Source organism: Jatropha curcas, chromosome 7 (genome assembly GCF_041381405.1).
Source record: "Jatropha curcas cultivar XTBG-Jc1 chromosome 7, XTBG_Jcur_1.0, whole genome shotgun sequence".
NCBI lineage: Eukaryota > Viridiplantae > Streptophyta > Magnoliopsida > Malpighiales > Euphorbiaceae > Jatropha > Jatropha curcas.
The window spans coordinates 18,299,270-18,327,008 of record NC_143157.1 but is presented as its reverse complement, the minus strand read 5'-3'; the positions used below and the strand labels follow the sequence as shown (position 1 = coordinate 18,327,008).

Below are 27,739 nucleotides of genomic sequence, written 5' to 3'. Positions count from 1 at the left end.
GAGGAGGGATCCGACATTTTTAAACCTCTTCTATGCTGTGATAGGGTTTAAGCTTTCAGCTTCAGAACCAGTAAAGAAAGAGAAACATGGCGCGCAGGTCGACGTTGGCCGGGATGGAAGTCCCTATAACCGGCAGCGATTCCATCAAGTGGGTTGAACTCTCCGTCGCCGATAGTGAGACAGTCACCGTGTCCGCAACTCCTCCGCCTGTGGCCCCTCTCACTGAAGATTGTGCCTCCTGCTCCGTGATCGGAGATCCCCCTCTCTATGTTATTTGGTACTTAGGTTTTCTTTTCTCTTCGTCTCCATTTGAAAAACTAGTGGAAGCAATGAAATCAAAACTTCAACTAATCAATATGTACTACCTCTTTTAATTGCAACAGGAGGATTAACAAGAATCGGCCTAGAGCTCTTGAGTTACTTGAGCTCTCTGCTAATAAAGAATTTCCCAAAATTGGACTTCGAATCACCCTCCCTGATTCTCTTTGTCCTTTCGCTTATATCTGCAAAAACGAGGTTTGCCCATGTATTCTGTGTTTTACTTTAGGAATTTGAAAATTGAGTATTTATTTTACATAGATAGAAATGCAAATTAGTTTCTTTTATATGCATTATTCTGTGTTTTGTTTAGGGATTTTGAACACTGAATTATTTATTTTCATATAAATGGGAATGCAGATTGGTCGTCCTGCAACACCCTACTTGCTCTATTTATTGACTGTCTCTGGAGTTGCTTACGTTTTCAAGCTCAGAAATGTTTCTGGTTACACTTCCTGCTCCACATTTCCACCAAGCGAGGTTATAGAGTTTAATTTGCGGAGTTATTTTGATAATGTAACAATAACTAGTGTAGCAGCTACTGCTGGATGCCTTGTGGTTGGTAGAAATGATGGATCTGTTGCTTGCTTCCAACTTGGCTCAGCTGATCAAACTGCTCCTGGTACGTTGCTAGTCATGTTACTGTTTTCATGGTCCTTTTTAGGGGGGTTTCTTATTCTCTCTTTTATATTCTTCTTTTCTCTAGTCAATAAATATTCTTTCTTAATAAAATTTCTTTCTTATTGAGAAATATACTTCAGTTGCTGTTTTTTAGCTCTTTGAATGTCAAAATATAAACCTCTACCATGTTTTGCTCCTCCCTATGTCCAAGGAATTCCTTTTGGTGTTGTATTTTGGTTCAGTTGGCGATAACTCTCTCTCTCTCTCTCTCTCCGTCTTGGCTCATAGGTTTTGCGTATGAGCTGCGGGATGATTTGGGCATGAGTCGTTTGTGGGGTTTTATGTCAAGGTACGCATTATTGTTTACTAAACTGTTCAGTTATATAAGAAGCTTTTACTGCATAATATTATGCTCTTTATTTTATATTGCCAAGAAAAATGCAAAGAGAGTTCATAAAATATTATGTTCTTTTTAGACTTCGTTAATTGCTTAAGTGTCAAAAGATTGTATAATATTTGTAATATGTGGATGTGTAAAACCAAATAGTACTTACTTTTTTCAGAGTTAAAATTGAAGTGATTGTCTGCCTGGTGGCTAATTGCTTTTAGTGGTGAGTGGAGGCACATTTTTTGGGCCATCTTTTTGGATTTTCACAATATAGTTCAGATTCTTCATTATTAGGCAACATGTGGCCCTAAAATAGCATTGAGGATAACCTTTTGATGAGTTCTGAACTAGCTAATATCTGCTGTAATTTTTAATTTATATATATCAGAAGCAAATCTATAAACACTTGAATATTATCATCGGGACTGTTATGTAATTGATATTATTAAATCTTAGTTGTCGTGATTAATTTTCTTGTCTATTTCAATGTGATTGAAATATGTTTTTCTGAAACATGCCATGCAGGGGTAAGGTGTTGGGAGCTGTAGAGAATTTGGTAATACAGGAGCTGCATGGCCTTAAACTTTTATTTGTGCTTCATTCTGATGGGATACTGCGAATATGGGATCTGTCAAATCGTGTCAAGATCTTAAATCACACCATGAGCATTCCAAATTCAGAAGGTAATATTATCACTTTTACTTTTTGCAGCTTCAAACATTGTAATTATTTTAATTTAAAAAAAAAAAAAATCATGAAGTGTCACAATAACTTTTGAATGAAAAGGCCTTTGTTACCTTAGTATTAAGCACCTATTGATAGGTTTTTGAAGGAATTCGTGAGATCATTTGAGAATCTAAGATCTTGTTTTTAGAGAAAACATATTGGAGAATGTTGTTTGATTAGTGGTTCCTAATGCCTAATTTGCTGGATGAAGATTGTAATAAAATAGAGATAAATCTAAGATCCTTCATCTAAGAATTTTCTTAAAGTTCTTCTCTGTGACATGAATTTGTGACTCACATCACTTTAAGCTGTTCCCTAATAAGCAAGCATAAAGATATGAATATTTGAAGTCTTACTAGAATGCCTGTTTTTTATGAAAAGCTTGTGATTAGTTTTTGGTAGATTGTTGTGTTTACGGGCAGACTCGGAAGTAGTTGCACGAGTTCCCTGTAAAAGGACTTGGAAAGCAATTAAAAAAAAAGGTTCAATTATCAAGGACGGGCTAATCTGCTTTAAATTGTCTTATGGCTTGCAGTTAGCTATCATGGTGCTACAAGCTGAATTAGCATATCTGGTTATTCATTTCTTTTTTTGGTATTGGGAGAGGGAGGTGGTGGGGGGTTTTGTTTCTCTTAGCTGAATGGCAGGTAGTTGAAAATTATTGTTTAAATTTTTGGCTTGGTGCATATTGCTTTTTGCTTTGGGCTGTCTGGACCTTTTTCTTGTTTTTAGTTTTCTTAGATCTTAAATAATTTTCTCCTTGATGTTTTATTCCAAACTTTTTTCTGCATGCTTATCCAAAAATGGAGCAGAAAAATCCTGAAAAGATGCTACTTGCTTAACATCATCTGATGGAGGGTATCCTTGATTTATACTATTCTCTATGCAAGTTTGTTTGATTGTGAATTTTTAGATTTTACGTATTTGTTAAATCTCAGAAGGTTGCATTTGTTTTATTTTACCTTCTATATTTTTCTTTCAGGTGCAAAATTTGTGAGGTTGTGGGTGGGTGAAGTTATTGAAAATTCAACCTTAATTCCCCTGGCCATCTTGTATAGATATAATGAGGTATTTCTTTCTGCACTCAGTGATGATCCTTATTGTTTTCCAAACACAAAGTAGTTATGGCTTTTATTTAGCTTTATTAGCTGTTCAGTTGCTTCGTAAATATATGCTGAATCATAATTTGTGATTTTTGCCCTTTTTTGGGCGGAGGGTGGTGGTGGTTGTGGGATTCTAGATGATCTATCATCAAGTTGAAAATTTACACATGCCTTTTGTTGAAGTTGATTTCTGAAGGACCTAGTGTATTCATATCTAGTTGGGTCTTTTTTAGGTGCAGCTTAGGAATTTTACTACTTTGTTAAATCTCTAAAATCTTATGCATATGACCTGTGCATTAGGCATTTATTGGTGCAGAAGTATTACTTCTGAGGGAGGCGTCAGATCAAACTCATTCATCTTGGTCATATCCAAATCAATCTTGTTAAATAAATTGATTTATTGCTGTATGACCTAGTTCTTAGTGAATTAATAAATTGAGCCATTTCAAATTCAGTAACTTTTGATAAACATATAGTAGCAAATATCCTCTTCTAAAAAAAAGAGGAAAGAAAAGAAAAAAAAAGAAGCAGATTGATGAAGAATGGTTCCGCATCAAGTTGGATATCAGCTAAAGAAACCCTTCTAAAGTTTCCTAAGACTCTACTCATAGATAAGCTGAATTAAAAAAAAAAAAAAAAAAGTTATGTGTAAATAATAGGAAGCAAGTATTTGGTTCTTTTTCTTTAAACCTATGACTTTTATCTCATCCAAATTCCCATACTTCCAAAAACAGCAGAATGAATGATCTTTATGCTCTTCAAAATATTATATATCTCCTAAAATTGTTCTTAAAACTCCTTTGCTAGCTAGGCAAATCCAACTATCCTTGAAAATATCAGAACTGATTCTAAAGAGGGCAAGCAGAGAAGTGTAGGGAGAGGTATGTTTTGTACTTATTTTACTGAAGCTCATAAGATGGTTAAGGGCTCATCCTAGTTTTTCTCCTTTGGGATAGATGTTAATTCAATGGTGAATTGATGATCAGATAAAAACCCTTACTCTTGATGACACCTTAGCGTTCAAAACATGATCAGATAAAAGAACTTGAAATGAGTATAAAAGGATTTACAAGAGAAACAATGAATGTTCTCTACTAGAGAACATTCATTGTTTTTGTAAAAGCGAATGATCTTCTAGGAAGCTAAGTCTCTGCTGATAATGAAAAAATGTGAAAAATGAGTGCATTATGCTAGAAATTATGTGGAGGTGAGAGCAGAAAAATGGGTGCATTATGCTAGAAATAATGTGGAGATGAGAGCAGAAAGTACAGAACATATTTTCTTCTCAAATGTTCCCACAGAAATGTATATGAACACGTTATATGGAAAACAAAAGAGGTAACTGTGGTACCTCATCAATGTTATCTCAAGCCTGGGAACTTTTCTTTCATTGGTAAGAAAATAGTGTTAGCTTTGTTACCATATTTGGCAAAGGATAACTTCATGTATTTTAAGGATCCCTTTTTTTTTTTTTTTGCTACATTTACATAATAGTTTTACCTTGTTAATGTTTAGCAAAAATGAATAACTTAATTCTTTTTGTCTTTCATGAGCAGGGAAACGTATCTTTAATGAAAATTGTTTCAAATATACCTTCAATTAGTGACAGATCCAGAATTATATAACTTTGGGGGAGGGGTTGCAAAAAATTCTAATGAATATTTCACAACATAATTAATATATAATATCTTTGAAATAGATATTATATTAGTTAAAAAAATTACAGATTGTGTTAATTGAATAAAGCATACAAGTATTAAAAAACTAAAAGTGAAAAGAACTTAAAGGTGGGTTTTTACTCCTCATCATAAGGCACACTTTGTCAAAACCCACAATACATCATAATTCAGAAAACATATTTCATGCCTTTTAAGTTTTTCTGGTCATGCATTTAGAGTTTATAGCGATCATTAACTTTTTCTGTTATTCACTTAATTCTAAGAGCAAACAATATTTGACACCTATGACGTATGAACACTTGAATAATATATTCATGTTATTCTCTTAATCCGTATTGAATTGTTTAAACAATAGTGGAAACAGACTTGTAAAATTAAGTGCTAATAAACATAAATTTCAATACTTGTAACTTTTTCAATTTTGTCTAGTTGCAATTGTTTCCAAATGAGAGAATTGGACAAAAAATGGAACTAAAATAATATTTTGTTCATAATTGAAATAGAATATTAATTTTTTTTCCTTTCCATCAACCTCTCTCTCTCTCTCTAAGCTTCACCTCTCTCATGAGTCATGAATTAATCATTATTCTATTTTGTTTCTTGGGTTGAGAGAGAGAGAGAGGAAAAGAAGAGCTTAAAAAGTATTATTTATTTCAATTATGAATAAAATGTAACTTTTTATTTCAATTTTGACTTATTTCTCTCACTTTAGCCCAGTTGCAACAAAATTTGTAAATCTGAGACAAAATTGATGGAATTAAAAGCTTTGGACAAAATTGCAAAAACATGCAAAGTCTTGGATTATTTTAGCGATTGCCTTAAGGTTAGACATATTCAATCTAGAAGAGCGTACTCCAGAAAACTTTCTCAATTCTTACCAAAAGTATTACACAGTATTCAAAAAAAATTTTCAACCTTGGGGTGACCGATACCGCTTTTGATCCCCTTTCCTTCCGTCCTTGCCTACTCTGCACTGGAACCTTTTTCAAGGTAACAAATTGGCAGTAAAAATATTTGGTTGATTGTTTGATCTAGGTTCCTAGAAGATACAGGAGTGTGGCTGTAAAACATGTGATTTGATCGATTAAATATGATATTTGGTTGCATATTTTGTCGTGTTACTGATTTATGTATTGGCCCACTATGAAGGAAGTTAGCATGGAGATGGTCTGCGTTTATGGGCTTCATTGTAGTTTTGGGGACAGGATCACTTTGTTAGTAGAGACTTCAATGCAAAATATTCCGCTGGAGGAGGTTGGTGATTGGAGTCCTGATATTTTTTGTGCTTTATTTTTATTCAAGATAAACTCTGATCTCATTCTTTGCTACTGATTTAATTTTCAGGGGGAATGTGTTGATATCAAGCTTCATTCAGATAAAATATGGATATTGAAAGACACTGGATTAATTTTTCATACTTTTTCTCATAATACAGATAACTATGCGTAAGTATTTGCTTTTAGGTTGTATCTTTGAAGTGTATTCTCTTCCCAAATTTTGCTGCGATGATGACTATGTGCACATTATTTTTCAATTGTCCTGGGAACTTTATTCTTCAGATTCCCTGGTTCTGTTTTCTTCACTTCTTTTTTCCATCTGAAATTTTTTGTCTCCTATTTTCAATAATATTTGTCATCTAAAGCACTTTACTGTAGGCATTTATGATTCTATAACTTGAATTTCTTATCCCATAAGTTGCAATGTTCTATTCTCACATATCTCTGTGTGTGTGTCAGGATTTTAAGAAGCGGCTGCAAAATTATGTATTGGAATTAAAGCACTTAAATACATTACTTTCTGTTACATTGGGGTTGTCAAATTCATGCTGAAACACTGTCATATTCGGTGTTATGTCTGTTGTCAACTGTGATGTGAGAAGAGTAACAGGAAGTCAAGGAGAACAAGCAAAAGGAAGAGAGGGGAAGAGTGTGGGGGAGTTTGGGGTTTACCTAGACAGGGGGAATATTTGGATTTCTGGATCTTTTTCCAGTCTACTGTTAATAGAAACTATTGATGGAGAGAGTTATTATTTTTTTAATTTCATTTTGAAGCCTTTGTTTATAAAATGGGGAACCCTAATTTATAGTGGGCTTTTATTGAGGCTTTTGTTTGGACTTTCACTTTTATACCTCTGCATCTTTAAGTAATGGGTTTACCCTAATTTACAAATCATTTCTTTTATTTTTTTTCCCTGCCACTAATTTTTATATCTATAAGATCATTATGCCCTGTCATTAGATTTTTGGTTTATGTTGATTCATGTCATTTTGCAGATTTGTGAAAAAACAATTGGGTGGTGTATTCAGTCCCATTTTGTCTTATTGTGCGACAATTAAAACTCGTTTTTCTCTTTATATATGTATGTATGAGTACATTCGTACATAATATATGAGCTTAATTGTTTTGGCTTGTCAGGGAAGAGGCCCACTGCTATGCTTTGCAGGAAGAATTTGTTGCTGAACAACTATTTCAAACTTCTGAACATTCTTCCAATGATCTTATTTTGATTATCCATTCTATATTCTCATATACAAAGGTGAGCAACTATTTCAAACTTCTGAACATTCTTCCGATTATCTTATTTTGATTATCCATTCTGTATTCTCATATACAAAGGTGATACTACCATTTCTTTTTTCTGATTTAAAATTGAACTGTTGTGATAGCATCGTGTGTTGGAACTTTTATCTTCTTGGAGTAGGACAGCTTGGATGACTGGCTATTAAGGCTGGCTTTTAGGGTAGAACGGGTAGAAAATTAGGCAGGCAGTTAGGGTTTATAAAAGGTGGAATTGCAAGTCAGGTTATTTGGGTTAGATTTTAGGTTTTTTAGAGATCTAAAATGGGAAATATTTAGAAGGACAATTAGAGCTTGTATGGGAATATGTTAAACAAGCGAAATCAAACAAGAAAGAGGTTGTGGAATTGTTACAGTACTCTGAATTCTGAACAATCTCATGAATAGTAAAATAGAAGAACAAGTGTTTAGGCTTCATACATAAATGTCACCAAACATCACAACCAAGGTCCCATAGGCATCACAACTATGGTGAATTGCATTACACAACTCAGAATAGTATAATTGCTTGTTTTTATTAAATAATAAAACTGAATTAAAAGCATTACCTTCCTTTGTATTTGTAAACTTAAACAACTCCTAAACCTTTAAGAAAAGCACTTAATAGCTATCCACATGCTCTTTTGATTCCCAAAATAAACTAAATGGAATGATAATATTCCAACCTAGCAAGGACTTAAAAAATAAGACTTAAAATAATTATAAGAGACTCCTAAAGAAATCGGGACAAATTTTCTAGCAAAGAAAGAACTTACAGAATTGCCATTGATACTTAATTACTGGACCAATAGTTTATTTATTGCAATTTGTATAATAAGAACTAGAAGACTAGGACTTAATCTATAATTCCCTAATAAATGTTATATTAAATCTGGGCCACAATGTAACCCTTGGCTCCAACCAGTGTTGTCACTAGGCGCTAAGGTGAGCGATGCGAGGGGAGGTGTAGGCGCCTATACCTTCGGGCACTGCCGGGCGCCAAGGCACTGCAAGGCGTAGGCAAGCGCGTCAAATAGAAATTGCTATTTCCCATATAGATATGAAAATCTTAGAACATTCAAGATAAATATAAATATGGGGAAAAAAACCTAAAAGCGGCTAGAATATAGAAAGTTTGACAGCCATTTAATAATTAGGTCAATATTTATACAAATATGGGAAAAAGAAAAGAAAGTGGCTGAAAATTGGAAACTTTGACAGCATTAAATAAGGAGGTCAAAATCTAATCTAACCATTAAAAATAAGTATCACAAATATGGAAAAAAAAGAAAAGAAAGTGGCTAGCTTGACAGCCAATCAAAGAATTAGTTGAATAAAATCTAAAATAAAGAAAAGAAAAGCATGTAGGATTTTTGCCACATGAAAAGACACAACAGAACTGTAGGTAAAGTGGAAAATCCTCGGCATGATGAAGAAAATTCTTATGAACTAAGATTTTAAGTTTACATGACAGTTTTGATTCTTCAACATTTCATCTAGAATTCTAAATTATTAGTGTTCTTTTTGAAATTAATCTTTGGGTGCATAAATCTAATTCTAAATGCATGTTATAGTTTTGGACTTTTGATTTCTTTAGTAATATATCTAGAATTTTAAATTGTCTAATTCTAAATTTTAAGTTATCTTTAATTTTTTAATCCTCACATCACCCGGTTGAGCTCCTTGAGTGGTGCCTAGCACCTCGGGCAATGGAGGATCTTGTTGCCTCAAGCGCGCCTAGCACTTTTGATGACACTGGCTCCAACCATTAGAGGAATTGTCTGCTTTGGTCATAAGCCTCATGGTTTTGTCTCGCAGGTGGAATAACAAACTTCTCAGGAGGTCACCCATCCTAGGATTTCTCTTGAGCGAGCAAGCTTAACTCCGGAGTTCTTTCAACTCTCTAGGTCATTTCATGAAAATGCGCATTTAGTGATAAGTTTTCCTGTTTTCAATGTGAGATTCAATTCATTCCTGAGCCCTGCATTCTACTATTATAAGTAGCCTCGCCATCCTAGAAGCCTGCCAGAAGCCGTTTAGGCCCTTAACTCGGCGCCACTCACCACCCTCATCGGACTGCTTTCTCGGGTCGGGCTGTCACAGGCCCACCAACTTCTTCTTGGTTCATCTTCGAACCATACATCTATTGGAGGGGGTCAGGCTCTGATACCATCTATAACGTCCTAGCTCCAACCACTAGAGGAATTGTCAGCTTTGTCTATAAGCCTCACGGTTTTGTCTCGCAGGTGGAATAAAGAACCTTCCAGGAGATTACCCATTTTAGGATTTCTCAAAAGTGAGCATGCTTAACCTGGGGTTCTTCCAGCTCTTTGGGCTATTCGACCAAAAGGCGCCTCTAGTGATTAGTTTCCCTGTTGTCAATGTGAGATTCAATTTATTCTTGTGCCTCTTATTCCACTACTCTATGTAGCCTCGCCATCCTAGAAACTTGCCAAGAGCCACTCAGGCATTTTATCCGGTGCCACTCCCTACCCTCGTCGGACCGCTTTCCTTGGTCCGTTGTTACATGCAATTAGCTTCTTGTATCTTTGTATTTGAATTTTTTTTGAATTCCTGTTCTGCATCATACTTGACATAGATGCCATGATGCACCATGTTCAAACCTTGAAAGTTGAAATTGACAGTATTACCTATCGAAAAGAACAAAAAGGAGTTGTAGCGAGTAGGATTCTCTCTTTCAGAGATCCTGAAAATTAGAATCTCTTTCAGGATTTTATATAAAAAAATAATAAAAGCTTCTTTTTTTTTTTTTTTTTTTTTTTTTTTTTTTCCCTTGAGCCCCAGTTAGAATTAGAGAGGAGAGAGCACCAAAATAACACAAACTGAGGTATGGAACTTGAAAAGATTTTTTTATTTCTTCCTTTTTTTTTTTTTTTTAATTTTTATTTTAAATATAAGTTATCTTATAACTTTTCTCCTCTCTGTCTCTCCAACTTTCTCTTCATTGTTCCTCTACATTGCCCATTAACAAAGCTGCTATATATAGTTGCAGATTACATAGACAAGAACAACATTATTACTACCTAACAAAATAATTATAACATTTCTTTATTAAGATAACATTCCTAGACTTGCAGACATATACGCATTCACAATTAACACTAGATTTCATCTCCTTTCTGGAGTTAGAAGTCTCTCTAGAAAAATCTTTCACATTCCAATATACTCCTTGAAATTTTTCTTAGGGATTCCAAACTTTGCTGCCAATTCTTCGGACTTAGACTTTGACTTTGATAATCTGATTTGCCAGGAACAAGCTTCACAAAATAATTCCTCTTAGCTTTGTAGATTTGATATATCTTAACATGAACTTATGTGACTCTTCCCTGGTGGAAAATTCATAAAATTTCTCCTCCTTTGCAAACAACACAATGAACTCTCATACTTCACCTTAAATTGAAACCTGAACATAATCTTTTTTTTATTGATCCATTCATCACTGCATTGGATAGACTTCCAAATCATTCAAGTGCACTTCTTTGGTTGTGTTATCACTTGAATCTCCATATTACTAGGCTTGGCAATTCCAATTTCTAGCTTTAAACATGCTGGTTTTGGCCCTTTCCAAGCTTCAGCCTAAATCATTATAGTCACATTTCAGCCTTCAAACATGGGCACGACTCATTTCCTTTCAAGCCCCTTCAAGAAACTTCAGAATGGGTGTGGCTCCTTCCATATCCAGCCACTCTCAACAAATTCTAACAATTATTCTGGTAGTGTTTGAAGTTTGGACATGCACAAGGTCGTCTCCCGTTTTCAGTTTCTGGGTCCATTTGAATAACCTTCCCTAGCACATAGGGTAAGAAAATTTCTTTGAACATTCACATACCAAACAATAATAGCAGCAAGACACAAACTTGATGAAGCCATTCTTCATCTTGAACCAAAGGCATCAAAATGTAGTGATTTTCACTCAAAAACACTCTTTTTTTCTTCCATCCATAGGCCCTCTATTAGATGCTCTGATACCACTTGTTGGAGTTAGAGAGGAGAGAACAAAATATGGAGAGGGACTAAAGCACAAGTGAGCTATGAAATTAAAACATTCTTTTTCATTTTGAACAGAAGTTTCTTAAAACTCCTTTCCAACTCACTCTCCAACTTTCTCTTGGCTTTTTTCTCTACGTTTTCCATTAACAAAAGCTGGTATATAGTAGCAGCAGATTACATAGACAAGAACAATATTATTACTACCTAACACAACTAAAGCATTTCTTTGTTGAGACAACATTTCTAGACTTAAGGACATACACATATTCACAACTAAAACTAGATCTTATCACCTTGATTTCTGGAATTGAACTACAAAAATCGCTCTAGAAAAATCTCACACATTCCAACACCTTCACTCCATCTAGAGCCTATCTCAATCCTTTGGGCAGCAACCTACTTGATTGGTGTAAATATGAAAGATCTCCCCTGCAAATTACATGTAGAAAATATAATGATCATCCAAATACTTTAGGTAGATAGAATGCTAAAATGCATCATGCAGCTCAAGAAATGGAACTGTTAGGGGTTGTTGAAATTTCTGTTGGTATTTATCTCTGCATTGAAAGTCTTCTGTTTAATTGTTTAGGGTTTTGGACTTGGCCGAATTTTAGATAAGGTTTTGTTCTTACATATTGGTAAGGCTTTATATATGAGATTTAAAGTAAGATTTTCTTTTTAAGTTTTTAATACACCATGTGTAAAGGGTGATAGGCACTTTAATTATTAGTACTTGTATTATTTAAGTAACTTGTTTTAAAAAAAAATGGCATTTTAGCAGGTAGCTATATGTTCCAAATTCCATTACTCTTATTTTTTTGCCTCTTTTTTTCACTTGTGAAAAAAAAAAAATTGCCATTTGAACAGGTAGCTGTATGTTCCAAATTCTATGTACTCTTATTCTTTTGCCTGTTTTTAGGCGAACCACCTTATTGTATTTACTGTTATAGTTTGCCATTATGGTTTATGATTTTAGTTTTTTTTTAGTTTCATTTCCATTCTACATGATTTTGTCTGTTTTCAAATCTTATTCACTATGATGCAATACCTATCTTGTGCCAGTTAGTTGGCTTATTCTTCTTTTGGGTTTGTCACTCCTGTGCAAGGTGCTCATTTGAAAGATATGTGGCTTACATGTTGTATTTGGACTTACAATTTTTACAGGATCATGTTGTGCCATTTCTTTCTTCTATCTTTTTACGTAGGCTGCTTCAACCTGGGGTTCATCATAATGCCGTTCTGCGAGCAACTTTTCTTGATTACAACAAACACTGGACTGACACTGAATTCAATTCCTTAACAGTTGGTGGACTGAAGAAAGAAATTTGTTCACTGATTGAACAGGAGGTTTTCTTATCTTCATTCACAATTTCATTTCTTCTATTTCGTAACTCTATTGGTGTGCATTTGGTGGTGCCATTATTTTTAACCGTTTCCTCTTCCTCTCTTTGGTGAGAGTTGATGAGGAATTGAAGGTTGTAAGCAAGACTGATATTCTGTATGTCTATTGTCAGGGTGTCAATGAAGGTCCGGTATCAGTGTTTTGGTCCTGGAAAAATTTCTGTACACGCTATTTCCAGAATTGGTGCAAGCACAATTCGCCTTGTGGTTTTCTAGTCCAGTCCTGCACAGGTGCTATTGGTTTAGTAAGAAGGAATTCAATAGCTTTATTTCGTGATATGGAAAAATTTGAGGTGCTTATTGATGGTATGTTCAATATTGGTAATATTTGATGTGGACAATATCTTGTACGTTTCATTAGTGTCCCATTTTACTGTTTCTTACATGTATGTTCTCTTATACTAATAGGTTCTGATGAACTAGTTGATACAATCAGCTTCAGATTGGACATGTCTGATGATGATTCTGAGCATCAGATTCTTATGGAGGTTCTCAGATGTATTATCAGTATGAGCCAACAATTGGGGAAAACAGCTTCTGCTATATTTTATGAATCACTTGTTGGCAGATCAACTATTTCATCTGAAGAAATTGTTCCTCGCTTACTGAAGATTCTGGAAACTGGATACAGTTCATCAGTGTCATCTCTTAATGTATCAGGCGATTTTGCTTTGGAGAAGGAACTGATTGATCACAGAAATCTGAGGAAATTCTCGATTGATATGCTATTTTCTCTTCATGCTTTGTCCAAAAAGGCTGATTCTTGGTGCAAAATTTTGAATGTCATTGAAAGCTATCTTCAATTTCTTGTACCTCAGAAGGTCATGCAAAAACAAGATGCTGGAATGCCATTTGATATAAATGTTTCTGTTTTAGTCCAAGCTACTTCTCAAATTGCAAAGTCGATGTTTGATTCTGCATTGGATATTCTCCTATTTGTTAGCTATCTTCTCAACATCAGTGGACAGGTACTTTTTATTTCCTCCTCTTTTTGTGAGTTTTCTAGTGCTTTTGATTTTTGAATGAAATCCTTTCTTTGAAATATGAAATTCAAACATTTTCATGTCCACTAGATCTCTGTTCGTGGTTTGCTGGCTTGTTTCAGACCACCTCTAGCTTTTTTTGAGAAAAGAACTGAAGATTTCTTTTTATCAAATTTTGCCTCACTTTTTGACTTTTTTAATTTTAATCAAATTCCTAGTAATAAACCAAAATCCCTACACAATTAGTTACAAATGTGTTTTTGACAAGCATTTGATGTTAATAGGTTGCATGAACTGAGAACACATTAAAGATAAGAACACATTTCAACCAATTCGCATAAAATATAAATTTGTATCAAATTAGAACTAATAACTAATCCCACCATTGAATTGTTGAAAAAACTCATAAGCAAACAATCTGAAATAGCCTTGCCCATGAGATGTATAATTATAACTATATATAAAAAAAAAATTAAATTCCAACTATAGTAATAAATACTTGCAAAACAGAAGCAAGTGGGTCAATCAAGTGTCCAAACTGTTATCAAGGATAGTCCAAGACTATATATATATTGATAAATAAACTGCTATTTTGACTGGTCAGAAATTAGACTTGGTGAGTTTCACAGTATAAATGTGGGGTGTTTGTAACAAGTACCTGAAAAACTATGATTGTTTTCCCATCAATTTCTTTGCATTTCCAATAATGCAAAATGACATTTTTCTTTCCAAACGATTGATATTTTTTATTTAATAACCATTGGGAAACACTTGTTATTTGAGGAACATAAACTTTAGTGTTTTCTTTTATCCAACATTTCAAAGGTATATATCTCCATCATAGTTATTACCAAAATAGAAGCAAGTGGGTCAATCAAGTGTCCAAACTGTTATCAAGGATAGTCCAAGACCATATATCTTGATAAATAAACTGCTATTTTGACTAGTCAGAAATTATGACTTATGGAGTTTCGCAATATGAATGTGGGGTGTGTGTAACAACTACCTGAAAAAATATGATTGTTTTCCCATCAATTTCTTTGCATTTCTAAAAATACAAAGTTACATTTTTCTCTTGCTGCCAACATGTCCCATGTCTTATATATATATATATATATATATATATATATATATATATATATTGCACCATTTTTTCATACTTAAGAAGTGAAGGGAATGGTAGGAATTGATTAGCAATGGGCATTCTCCATCTTTGAATTATCATTTCTTTTAAAGTCTTGATGAGTGGGAGACAGATACCTTTCTTTGTTGCTTAATGTCCTTATGCAGTTTGCAGTTCCTTCAGAGCGGTTTTTAATTTTAACAGCTAGCGGGTGTTTTCTTACAGATCCTTTTATACTTGTCTATGCTAGTTTCCTTGCCAACTATCATTGGAGCAACCTGATGATGAATAATAATTAGACAAGCAGTTCTGACTGTTTATGAAAATTTAGCCTGCCTTAGAAAAGTTAGCATTGTTTCCTGATATATGTTGCATGACATGCTAGAAGTGGGTCTTAGACCTAATCTATTTTCATATTGCTTTGATTTTTTGGTCTACTCGGCATTTCTTTTTGGTATTTTTCAGCAGCATGACTTGCAGAATTTAAAGGGACTTGAAATGAAAAGGTGGTATAAAAATTAGGGTTCAGATGTTTTGCAGTAGTTTGATTTATTTGTATTTGGTTGCATAGTTCTATCTCTAGGTTACCAAACTGGATAGTTCTTGTAGTTAAGGATTTATGACGTTCCCATATTCAGTTGGGATTATGAATTTTTGGTTTAAAATACACAAAAAGTTGTTGGATTGTTTATTTATTTGTAGTATCTTTCAATATTCTGAATATTTGTTCCCGTTAGAGGTTACAGGTGTCGAGGTATATTGCTACAAATTTTATAATTCGTGACTCAATTGACATGGTCATTTTGGTATCTTGTATTTTTTTTTTTTTTTATGCTTATTGAGCATGTGTATGCATCAATTAAATTTTGTCAAGATGAATTTTTTTTTTTTTTTTTTTTTTTTTTTTTTGAATTTGAGGTTACAATTTTTTTTGCACTTTGCTGTGCAGATAAATATGTCGCCTGATGACATATCCAGAATACAACTTGAACTGGTTCCAATGATTCAAGAGATTGTTTTTGAGTGGCTGATTATTCATTTTCTTTGCACAACACCGTCTGAATCTCCTGCGATCGAAGATTTCAGTTCTCAACTCTCATTATTGCAAATTGGTGGGTTAGTTTGATGGTATTATAATGTTCTATTGCTAGCCTGGTCTTGTTTGCGGGAGGCAAACACAGACCTCTTACTTTTATTATAAGCTGGTTATTACTTCAATTAAAATTGTAGTTTGTACATATTCTTATGTTTATTTTAAAGTTATCCACCAAATTGTTGTTGCTATTGGTTTTTGCTATAGGAAAGTGAAATGTCACCAATAGCATTGTAATTAAGAGTCTTCTATTAGTTTAATTAGACTGTTCATCTGCCTAACATTCATCAGAGTTCTGGTTGGGAAAGCTGTACTTTATATCCTACAGGAGCTTTGTTTAAAAATATCGGAACCATTTTCTTTTTCTATTTTCTTGCATTCTTCATGTTTCTCCACTATATGGATGTCAGATAAATAGTATGGTCATGACTGAATTCTTGTTTATCTTTTGAAGTTTACCTAACTGATGTTGCGCTAACTACACAGATCCCTTTTTCTGTTTACCAATCAGATGGCAGCACCGATAAAAGATCATGGAATGAGAAACTAGGCAAATGCAATTTTACATTGGCTTTTATACTTTTGCTAAGTATTCAAATTTCTCATGGAGACCCAAATCGCCCTTCAAGATATCTCCCAAATCCGCAAGAAATCCTTTGTTCAGTGCGCGACTTTACAAGCTGGATTATTTGGGGAAAATCTGGGGAAGAATCTAATTCTTTCTTAAAACGTTCAACTGAGCTTGCACTGATCCTTCTTAGGCATAGCCAGTATGATGCTGTTGAGGTTATTTATGTGCATCCTCTTTCCTACCAGGAGTAGTTTTCATTAACATTTTAGAGATAGTAACAGAAATCTTTTCTCCTTTTTTTTCTCTTGTTCTACCTTTCAGTACCTTCTAACTATTATAGAGGCCAATTCACGAAAAGAGAAAATATTTAGAAGTATTCAAGATACTGATGGTGATTGGTGTTTACTTCAACATCTGTTAGGATGTTGCCTCCTTGCCCAGGCACGATATGGGTTCCATGGAATTTTGAAAGAAAAGAAAGTTTGTGAAGCTGTTCGCTGTTTTTTCAGGTACTTAACAAATTTAAACCTTATGTTGGTTGCTTATTGAAGAAGTTCTATATCTTTCATCCAGTGTCTAACACATGGATGTAGTTGCACAAATGCCTGAACTAACTATTTATCCCATTGCACTCTATTTCTTATCATTTGGATTTTTTACTCTTCTGAGAAATAAAAATAAATTAAAAGTTTGGGATTCTGAATTGCATAGAAGCAAAAGTAATGAAATATGGAGTAATGTTGAAAGAATAAATCTGCTTTACCAGCTACCCAAATGTTATGCAGTAACATTCTAGAGTCTGTGGATGTATGGTAAATAATAATTCCTTGCCTTTCTTCTGTGTTCCAAAATACTATGTTTCTTTTCTCGTGTATGTTAGGGAATATTTCTTCATACCATCTGCCAGATTAATTGTTACATTTTGCCTAAGCTCATGTTGTATTGTTGTTGTGATCGTGCTATTCAGGGCTTCATCTGGGCAAGGAGCTTCTCAAGCTTTGCAGGATTTATCTCATGATGCTGGATTGCCATATCTTGGTTTTAGTAAGTATTTGTTGGATCTAAAATCTTAATTCCTCAAGGGAAAGTTGACCAAATGATTTTTTTTGCTTAATCCTTCCTTTTTAATCTTTTCTACAGATGATTGTGCGTCATCAGCTGCATGGAAGCTTCATTACTATCAATGGTCAATGCAGATTTTTGAGCAATATGGCATTAGCGAAGGGGCTTATCAGTTTGCGCTAGCTGCTCTTGAGCAAGTAGATGAAGCTCTTAGTCAGAAAGATGATTCCTGCAGGAGAGATACACTCAATGAATCGGCCACTGCCATCAAAGGACGACTCTGGGCAAATGTCTTCAAGTTTGCTTTAGATCTTAATCACTTGCATGATGCATACTGTGCAATACTTTCTAATCCAGATGAGGACAGCAAGTACATCTGCTTGAGGCGTTTCATAATAGTTCTTCATGAGCGTGGAGGAATGAAGGTTTCTGCCAAACCATCGAGATTCCTCTTATTCTTTGTTGTTTCATCCCACACTAATTTTTTACAATCTGCCTTCAAAAAGTTGCAAAACAAGCATAGCATTGAAAATAGTTTTGAACAATTGTTAGGAACTAACTAATTTTAACTTGGCTCAACCTTTTTCCTAAGAAGGTATCAGGATTGATTCTGTCAAAGTACTTCCTAGTTTGCTAGTTTCAGAAAACCAGAGCTGATAGATTGTATAATTTAGTTACCATTAATTTGGTTGATCAAGTCGTTTTGCATGTCTTGCACTGTATGTTTTATCTTTTAAACTGTCTTGAAGTGTCGAGGTATTGACTATTATACGAACTGTATGTAACTGAAACAGAAAATATCAGTGACCAATTTGTGGTTTTTGGAAATTCTGCTTTAACTAGGACCATGAAAACATTAATTGTATCAATATCTTAATTTATTTGGAAATTCTCGTCTATGTACACTGCAGGTGCTTTGTGGCGGTCAAATACCCTTCATAGGATTAGCAGAAAAGATAGAGCAAGAGCTTGCCTGGAAGGTACGCTGTAAAGGAGAAAACCAACTTTACTACCTGTTGTTTTCTCATAGTATTTTTCGTAGATTAATGTCATGTACTTTTTTTGATTGAAATTTTTAGGCAGAGCGTTCAGATATTTTGACAAAGCCAAACCCATATAAGTTGCTCTATGCATTTGAAATGCATCGGCATAACTGGCGAAGGGCAGCGAGTTACATATACCAATATTCAACCCGTTTGAGAGCAGAAATAGTTATGAAAGATCACCAACACATATCGCTGGTGCTCCAAGAGAGGCTGAATGGGCTTTCTGCTGCTATCAATGCTCTGAGTCTTGTTCATCCTGCATATGCCTGGATTGATCATCTCCTTGAGGGAAATTCTCTTCATAATGAGTGTTATCCCAGTAAAAAAGCCAAAAAGACAGTCAAAGAACAGTGTAAATTTTTCATTCAAAAATTGTTTATTTGTTGATTAGTACTAATCAGTCTCTCTCACCCTCCATTCCCCTGATCTTGAACAAAGTTTTTCTGCGTTGTACTGTTGAGGAAATAATGCATGCATACATGCTACTATATACATATATGATTACCATGCTGATTGAGGCGATGATTCATTTTATTTCTGTTGCAGTAGTTGGCAGTGATGTTGAACCTCAAAGGCTGCAGTTTTATGTTGATACTGAGAAACTTGAAAATGAGTTTGTGCTAACTTCAGCGGAATACTTGCTGTCATTAGCAAATGTCAAATGGAAATCCACTGGTAAAACCTCTTTCCTTTTCTTCTTAGCAGATAAATGTCATCCTCATTATATGCTCTCATAAAGCAACCTTGTGTAAGAGTCATGAATTATCTAATTTCATGATCATGAGCAAACTAATTTTTCTGAAAATTTTTTTTTTACATCTTTTAGGCTTTAGACAGAATGACTGCCTTCTACCAGTCAACAAATTTATAATCAAAAACTGAATTTTGTAAATCTTGACAAATCTCCTTCATGATTTAATTGAACGAGAAGTTTGAGTTTTTACTTCTCCTATTTTAATAGGCCGAATACATAAGTTCTCCTCTGAACTTTGTTACTTTAACTTTATGGCACCCTCAACTTTTACTCATAAAATACTTCAACTTATAAAATTACACCTATTAAATACTTCAATTTTCAAATTTATTTTTTTGACTTGCAAAATTAGATCAATTAAACACTTATTAAAAAGTTAAAATTTATGAAAATTATTGTTCCAAAAGTCATGCTAACGATACATTAAGTCGATATTTTGCAGATAAAAGCCAAAATTCCTAAAAAAAAATTTTGACATTAGTGTTGAAAAGTGCGTAATATTACCAAAATTTACAATTTTAAGTGCATGATAGGTCATCCGTAAAGTTCAGGGTACCACAAGGTTAAAGTTGCAAAGTTCAGGGAGAATTTATGTAGTCAGCCTTTTTTAATATAATTGGTTTCATCTTCATTTGATCAATTTGCAATTTTTATTATTCTTCAGAAACAGACAATGCTCCATCGGATTTGGTTGATCTTTTGGTTCAGACCAATTTATATGATATGGCATTTACAGTTCTTTTGAAATTCTGGAAGGGTTCTGCATTGAAGAAGTATGGTGCTCCTGCTTTAGTTGCAAAATATTGTTTCTCTGTGATGGTGAGTGATTCATTTGGAATGCTTGTGAATGTGACTTGTTCCTTTCTTTTCCTAGGGAATTGGAAAAAATTTTCTCTTCTATGTCATTGAAATGCTGTCCAAATAAAGTGGGTTCATCATCTGCCGGGTAAGACAAGTTTTGTCTGTCTTGTTCTCTTGCATTCTTTTTCTATTCTCTTTCCTCTTTTTGTCCTAAATCACTATAAACTTGGTATTGGGCTGTATGACATCATTATACACCATGTAATTTATGATTTTCAGAAATGATATGAGGTCGCATGGTCTTTTATTGACATCCTCAATGGATGATATGGTTGTTCATGGTTCACCTGATGTGGGTCCTGCATCTCAGCAGTCTAGAGGGAATATGCAATGGGAAACTCTTGAGCTCTATCTTGTTAGTATCTTCTTCACTTTTTCTTTTTTTGCTGTCTTTAGTTTTCAATAGATTGCCTTTTCTCTTCATTCGACATTGAAGTAAACAGAAAAGAAGGAAAGTGCCTTGACGACATTTGGTGTTCCTTAAGTATTGGGATTTCTGGCATATGTGCTTTGTTTTTTCTTCCTCCTTTGCTAGCTTCTTGTGGACTTGTAACATTGATAGCTTTGGCTACTAGAGGCTGTATTTATAGTTTTCCTCTTCATTACTTCGTTTACTCCCTATTTTGTCTTATATGCTTGTTTTTCCTTAGCCTCTCTCCCACCCCCCACCCCCCTCTTTTTTTTCCCAATTAAATGTGGTTCAAGTTGGGAGTGAGGCAGTGCAGGGATTTTATCCCCAGCCAAGAATGTAGAAAGCAAATTGCAACTAGATTTTTGATAATTCTTATTGTGGTATTCATGTACTGAAGGCATCTATTACAGATCACAGCTTTTATGATCCTTATGTGTCCAAAATAACATGTATCTGCATTCTAGCTTCCCACTCTGTTATCGTCTTCTACTTTTATTATTATTTTTTTCTTTTTCTAATCATTAGTTGACTTAATCAGACAAGTTAAAAAAACACTAGATTTGGATTATTATATCTATAGAACTTAATGATCAATTTTTTTTCTCTTATATGAAAAGATTAGGAAAGGATGTTATTACAAAGTGGTAAAAATAATAGTTGTAATATCTTTTAAGTATAAAAGGCTATTTTAGAGCGTTACTCCAAGCGCAATTTTGTCAAGTCAAAAGTCAATAGAATACTTGGCTTTGACTGTAACAATTCATTCTTGGGCAATTGCCATCCTTACTTTTTTTATAACTATCATATAAAATTAAGAATTTGTAAATTATAAATTATGAGGTTTTTGTAACCAAAATAAGTCACTTGTCTAGCTGAAATGGGTCAGTTAATTTAGGTTCAACTATATAAGGTTTTCCATTTGGTTTATTTAGTATTATTATTTTTGGAAAATCAATTAATATGCTCGGCCTAGGCATTTTCATGGGCATATGGACCAGACTTGAACACATGTTTTTTCTCATTGATGTGACTCAACTTCAACTTGCCTGAAGATCGAGCTGCGATGGAACGAGCTGCGATGGAACGAGCTTTGGTTTATGAATATGCATGTGTATATGTGTGTTACTTGGTCTTGAAGCCCCTCTAACCTCACCTGTTCTGGCCTGTGAATTTTCTCAAATTTTTGTTCACATAACTGTACCGGTCACTGTTCACGTTGCTGTAGCCATTTCAAATTGGGGTTATCTTATCTTTATTTACATTAGCCTTCATTTTGAGAGTCAAATCTTTTTTCAAATAGGTTTTACCATCTAGGAATTTGATCAGAGCAGATATTGGAAATAAAGGATTCATATAATCGACTCTAACTAATTTGGGATTAAGACTTAATTGTTGTTGTTGTTGTATTCTAGTAGGATTTTATGTTGTCGTCCAGTACTTGTTATATTGTACTTATATTTAAAACCTTATTCTAGTTGGATTAGATGATTAAGAATAGAGCTGCAATGCTCTGTTTAAAGTTAGACTTCAGATTTTAGATTTTGAGTGATAATAAAAGAACCACTTTTATTTGTCCCTATTTTCCTGGTTGTCACCAGAAGATTCCATCTCGTTTTGCTCGAATTATGTTCCATTAATTCATTCTTTTCAATATTCTCTTGTCAAATCTACAGCCTAATTACTGTTGGGATATATTTGCTACATCACTTTGGTTATATTAAGAAAAGTGCATCAGGCGTCATCCAGTGTGACAAATTTTCCAAACAATTAGTTATGCATACAAGTGTTTGTCATGGTCGTAATTTTTGACTTCTTATAATTTTTTTTTACAGATTTTTTTCTCACTCTTGTTTGTTTCAAATTTTAATTTAACCCTGATAAAGACTTGATGCTAGATGCTATCTTTGAATAATCTTTTCCACTGCAGGAAAAATATAAAGCATTTCATGCTGGATTACCAGTAACTGTTGCTGAAACACTTCTTCGTTCAGATCCTCAGATTGAATTACCTTTGTGGCTGGTACATATGTTCAAGGTAACTTTTTGTAGCCAGCAATGCGGCATCTGACTCTTCTTTACTTTTTAGAAAGTAACATTAAGCAGATTTCAGTTTCATTATTCCCCTTCCTTTTCTTTTCTTTTCTTTTATACATAGATATTTATGGCTTGCCATAATTGATAATTTGAAATGCTCATGGTTCATTGTTTTTGCAATTCATCACATTGAGCTGCTTTGGCTGTATTTTCACGTGGCAGGATTTTCGAAGGGATAGGACCTGGGGAATGACTGGCCAAGAATCAAATCCTGCATCTTTGCTCCGACTATATGTTGATTATGGGCGATTTACGGAAGCTACTAATTTGTTGCTTGAGTATTTGGAATTATTTGCATCAGTGGTAAGTGGCAACCTTTTCCATCCCAATTTTTCCTCTAGAACAAATGCTATCCTGCTACTCCATATGTTTGTACTTCTAGGAAGTTGTGATGTGTCAAGTGGGCATTGAGTGCTGTTCTCAGTCAAGATGGGGAGCTATAATACTTTCTTTACCATTCGAATATCAAGTGTTATAGTGCTTTTATTTTGAGATAAAACTAAATGGATATTATCCTAGGTGGAACTTTTCATTTCGTGATTTCATTCTTTCTATTGACTCATGTAGTAGGAGAATGAAATATTAGTAGATGTATACAGAAAAGATATTTAGTCTTGACAGTGATGAGTACTAGATCACAAGTTTGGAGATCTGAAATTGAGTAGATAATATACCTATATTGAAGCTAGTTGTGTTTAGTCATGTAGCTAGTGTTCCTTTATCAGTAAAAGGTATACATAGTTGTGTTTCATTTGAACCATTCCTTGATTCTGTGCTAACTGACTCTCAAATGTCTCCTTCCTTCTGTATCGTGCAATGAGGCATCATTTTAAAGCTCTAAAGTTAATTACTCTAGAGCACCTATACTATTTCATCCATTTGGCAATGGTCTTGTCCATTTTTTAACATGTTGGGATGTCTTCCTGGAAATCGTGTGAAGGCTTGAGCTATCTTAGGAAGATGTTGATAGTGCTTATAATAGTTGCATAGAATCATAAAGACGATAATGTTTGATGCGCCCAATAGGCTTAAACAAAATATTTGCTTGGCCTTGGTCATTTTGGGATGGCAGTTTCAACTCACCTATAGAAAAATAGTTCTTAGAGGATGTTTGGTTTGGCTGCTTTTAACTTTTGACTTGAAATATGTTTTTTGACATATAAATCAATTTAACAAATAAGTAGTTTATTAAAAGTTATTTTTAATTGGTTCAAGTGTTTGGTTAAAGATACTTAAAAAGTAATTTAATTTATCACGATTACCAAAAAGAGTACATTAATTAGATAGAACGATCAAGGGTTTGTTAAAAACTAGGGTAGTGTTGGCGTTTCAAAACTTAACATATGGTCTTTTATTTGGTCAAAGAAGATTCTATAACTGAGGATGTTTGTTTGTATTGTGTGTATACCAGTCACCTCTTTACCCTATTTGCCTCCCTAAAGTAGCCAATTTTTACGTTATTTGAAAGTGCCTATTATTGTACCCTGTTGGTTTACTTGTGAATGAGAACTTCCAATCTTCTGCAGAGACCATCTGATCTGGTACATCGGAAAAGGCCATTTGCAGCATGGTTCCCCTACACAACAATGGAGCGTCTATGGTGCCAACTCGATGAGTTGATCAATTTAGGCCATATGGTCGATCAATGTGAGAAGCTTAAAAAGCTATTGCATGGAGCTTTGCTGAACCATCTGAAGCTGGTGAGTGCTTTTCCATGTAGATAATTTTAGTTCATTAGAGTTGCCTACAGCTAGAATTTCGGAAAATATGTTGAGTAGAAGTACAATCTACCTCAAATGTTGCTTCATTCACCATAAATAAATCCAAACATAACAAATTTATAATATTCCTAAATGTCCTTGTAATATAAGAATTAAAATTTTTGGTTATTAAGACTCCATTTGTTTCTAACTTGTTTGGAAAATATTTTCCATATTTTCCAATGTTTGGGTGCTGAGGAAAACCAATCAACAGAAAAATTTACCTGGTTAAAGGAAAACTAAGCTATTTTTAAGAAAAATGACTTTGCATTTTTAAGAGAAAAAAAATATTTTCTGGACGTTGATAAACTTATCATGACCTTATGAATACACATTTTTGTAGCTATCATTATTGTTCATCCGTCAACATCGGCCACCATCATCGGTCCTCACAATTTATCGATTTTATGCATTTTTTCTCATATTTAATAATAAATTTTAATACATGAAATTTTTATAATTATAAAGATTTTTATGGTCTTATAAATTAAATTTTAATATTTTTAATTAATTTTTAATATTTTAACCAGATAGCGGAAAATAAATTATTTGAGAAATATTTTTAGATAAGTTATTTTTTGGAAACAGACAAAGCCTAAATGAAATTTGCAATTAACATTGAAAAGTTCTATTGCTTGAATGTGTACAGCTTATCTCAATACGCTAGTTTCTTATGTAAGTTATATTTCTCGATGTTGTTACCTAAATTGGCTACATACTAATCTATTTTGTCTAATCTAAATTTTTTTTTTTTGGTATTATTTTTTGTCTAATATTATCTACTTTGTTACTTGGTGATATTCTTACTGCAGTAAATTTTATATTAATGCGAAGTTGGTTTTGAATATTTGATATTTTAATTGGATAACAGATTATAATTTATAAATATACAAACACCATTTTTTTGCTTCATTTGTAACTAAGGGCAAATCTCAAGGACTATTGACAGCTTCTCTGGGTAAAATTTTTTTTTGCATTGATTTTTGTGAACCAAACTTCCATCTTTCTTTTGTGTTATTCTCAGCTAAAGGTGGACTCCGATGATGCGATATCTTCTGCTGCCTGTTAACAAATGTGTTGCAATCTCCAAAAGTTAATGGAGAAGCAAAAGACGAATTGGGATCCTTTGACGACTGACTCGTCTTGGTCAGTGCAAAGCTTAGCTTCAGTATGCTTTCTTTGCATGGCATTTTTAACCAGAGCAGCATTGGAGCGGCAATTCCAAAAAATGAAATACTCGTACATACTGCATGTAGTTGAGCCTCGTTGAGGAACCATTGAAAAAGCAATAGAAGTAGAGGAACACTTATCAATCAAAGGAAAGAAGAAAATTCACCGTCTCTGTATTCTGTAATGTTTATGCCAGAAGCTGCTATTGATTTGCTTGCTTAAAACTCTAGCATTCGAAACATTGGCCGGGAATAGGGAAGGGGTAGTTTCTAGTGACGACTGTATAGACAGTTAGGCATTGTATTTGAGTCTTCAAAATGTTGAAAGCAGCTGTGAAGAGACTTAAATTTTCTCTTACCCTCAGGCTCCACTTTTTGTATATTGCGTTAGGAAGCTCGTGTGCTCGTATTCATATGTTTAACTGAAGTAGATGTATATCTTAATTTCATATTACTCGAGGTTAGTTGCATGAAGGAACCAACCTTTCTGGATCATAATTTCTATTTGGTTTTTTTGTTCATTCAGATTATAAAATCTTGAGGTTCCTTGCTTGTATTGAAGTTTAATTTTCTTTTTGGCTTCAATTAATTTGAGCTCTAGATGCTTGTAGAATGAAGAAATAGTGCATTGTTTCGGACTGAAACTTGGGAGGCAGTGTTTCTAGTTTCGGTCAGTAAAAGTGTGAGGATCTGAATTGGTTCAAAATTGCTGGTCGGATACTTGGATTGGTGGTTCTCGTCAGTTCGGTCCCAAATTGGAAAAAAATAAAGTAGAAGGTGGGAAAAGCCAGACTGAATTAGTATTTCTTTTTTGACTCAAGCTTGGAATTGCAGACTAAACCGAAATCAAAATTGGAATCATAAGACTAGTTGGGGTCTTGATTCAATGTTTTTAGACAATATTCAATCAAATGTTGTTGGTTTATTGGATTGGAATGCGGTTTTAATAAACTGTTGGGTCAATGAACCAGCTAACCTCAACAAGGTTGAAAGCTCAAAATACATACCTAGTTGATGTTTCGAACCAAGAAAACTTACCCAATCAACTCTTTTCGGTTTATTCACCTTCGGTTTTTTTCAGTAGGGTTTCACTTATACCTTGCAATATTACTCGCGTTTAAATAATCAATTGGAACCCATCTGTGAAGCTTTATTGTAATTTAATGCTCTCATAAAACCTAAAATGGTGCTTTAGACGGCAGCCTAAAATAAATCCTGTTGACTAGAATTGTTCTCTTCTTGTTAGAAGCTGATGGGTTTGTCCATTTTCTATTGTTACTACGTTTTATTTCTTTTTTTATTCTTGGAACTAAAAACAAGAAAATCTCAGTTGAGCTGAAACTAAGAAATTGTATGATTACATAAAGACAAATGTGCAAAACAAAAGGGTACTTGATTATTTAATGTTGTTCCACCATGTTTCTTTGTGGTCAACTTAGAATTGCTGTCTTAAAATAATAATAATAATAATAATAATAATAATAATAATAATTTAGAAGCAAACAATTAATTAACTAAAGATGCCATAAAAATACTTGTTTTGTTTGTTAACCAAAATAGAAAATTTTAATTGAAAAAAATATATGTATTTTTCCAACAAATATACCAGCCGGCTGCCAGTCCTCACTATATGTATATATATATATATAAATTTCACTATCCTAAACTAAAAAATTGCTACCTTACCCAACCAACTTGGCCTTACTCACTATGTATATAATTCTATATATATCCACCAAATATAACACACAAACTAAAAAATCTCTTCAACAAATAGGCCATCTCTCAAGCCTCAAATCCACTAATGGCCACAGAAAATTCTACTTTTCTTATAATCTTCCTCTTCGTTTTAATTGTGTGGCAAGCACCATCTTTAGAAGCCAGAAGTAAGTTCATGAGCAAGGAGATGATGAAAGGAGAGGAACTGTTACCTTTTAATTTGAAGAGCAACCCTAAATTACCTTCTTCTCTTAGTGATTATAAAGGCCATAAATTTGTAATGGTCATT

General features: G+C 33.8%; 1 protein-coding gene across 2 annotated transcripts; it reads left to right on the top strand.

Annotated features, from left to right (window-relative positions):
* Window positions 1–26,292, top strand: SAR1 (SUPPRESSOR OF AUXIN RESISTANCE1). 2 transcript variants are annotated; one of them, XM_012219057.4, is made up of 27 exons: window positions 1–277; window positions 384–516; window positions 679–940; window positions 1,228–1,288; window positions 1,853–2,010; window positions 3,036–3,121; window positions 5,985–6,089; window positions 6,180–6,280; window positions 7,251–7,371; window positions 12,567–12,749; window positions 12,917–13,109; window positions 13,212–13,771; window positions 15,859–16,021; window positions 16,514–16,788; window positions 16,895–17,082; window positions 17,541–17,617; window positions 17,714–18,060; window positions 18,547–18,615; window positions 18,715–19,033; window positions 19,231–19,356; window positions 20,100–20,208; window positions 20,310–20,381; window positions 20,516–20,651; window positions 22,636–22,743; window positions 22,965–23,105; window positions 24,329–24,502; window positions 25,587–26,292. In XM_012219057.4, exons 1-27 carry the CDS (start codon window positions 87–89, stop codon window positions 25,629–25,631), a joined length of 4,503 nt encoding a protein of 1,500 aa, XP_012074447.1. In that variant the 5' UTR covers window positions 1–86; the 3' UTR covers window positions 25,632–26,292. The 2 variants fall into 2 exon arrangements, with proteins under 2 accessions (XP_012074447.1, XP_012074439.1); XM_012219049.4 differs by having other exon boundaries at window positions 19,228–19,356.
* The last annotated feature ends 1,447 nt before the right edge of the window (window positions 26,293–27,739 follow it).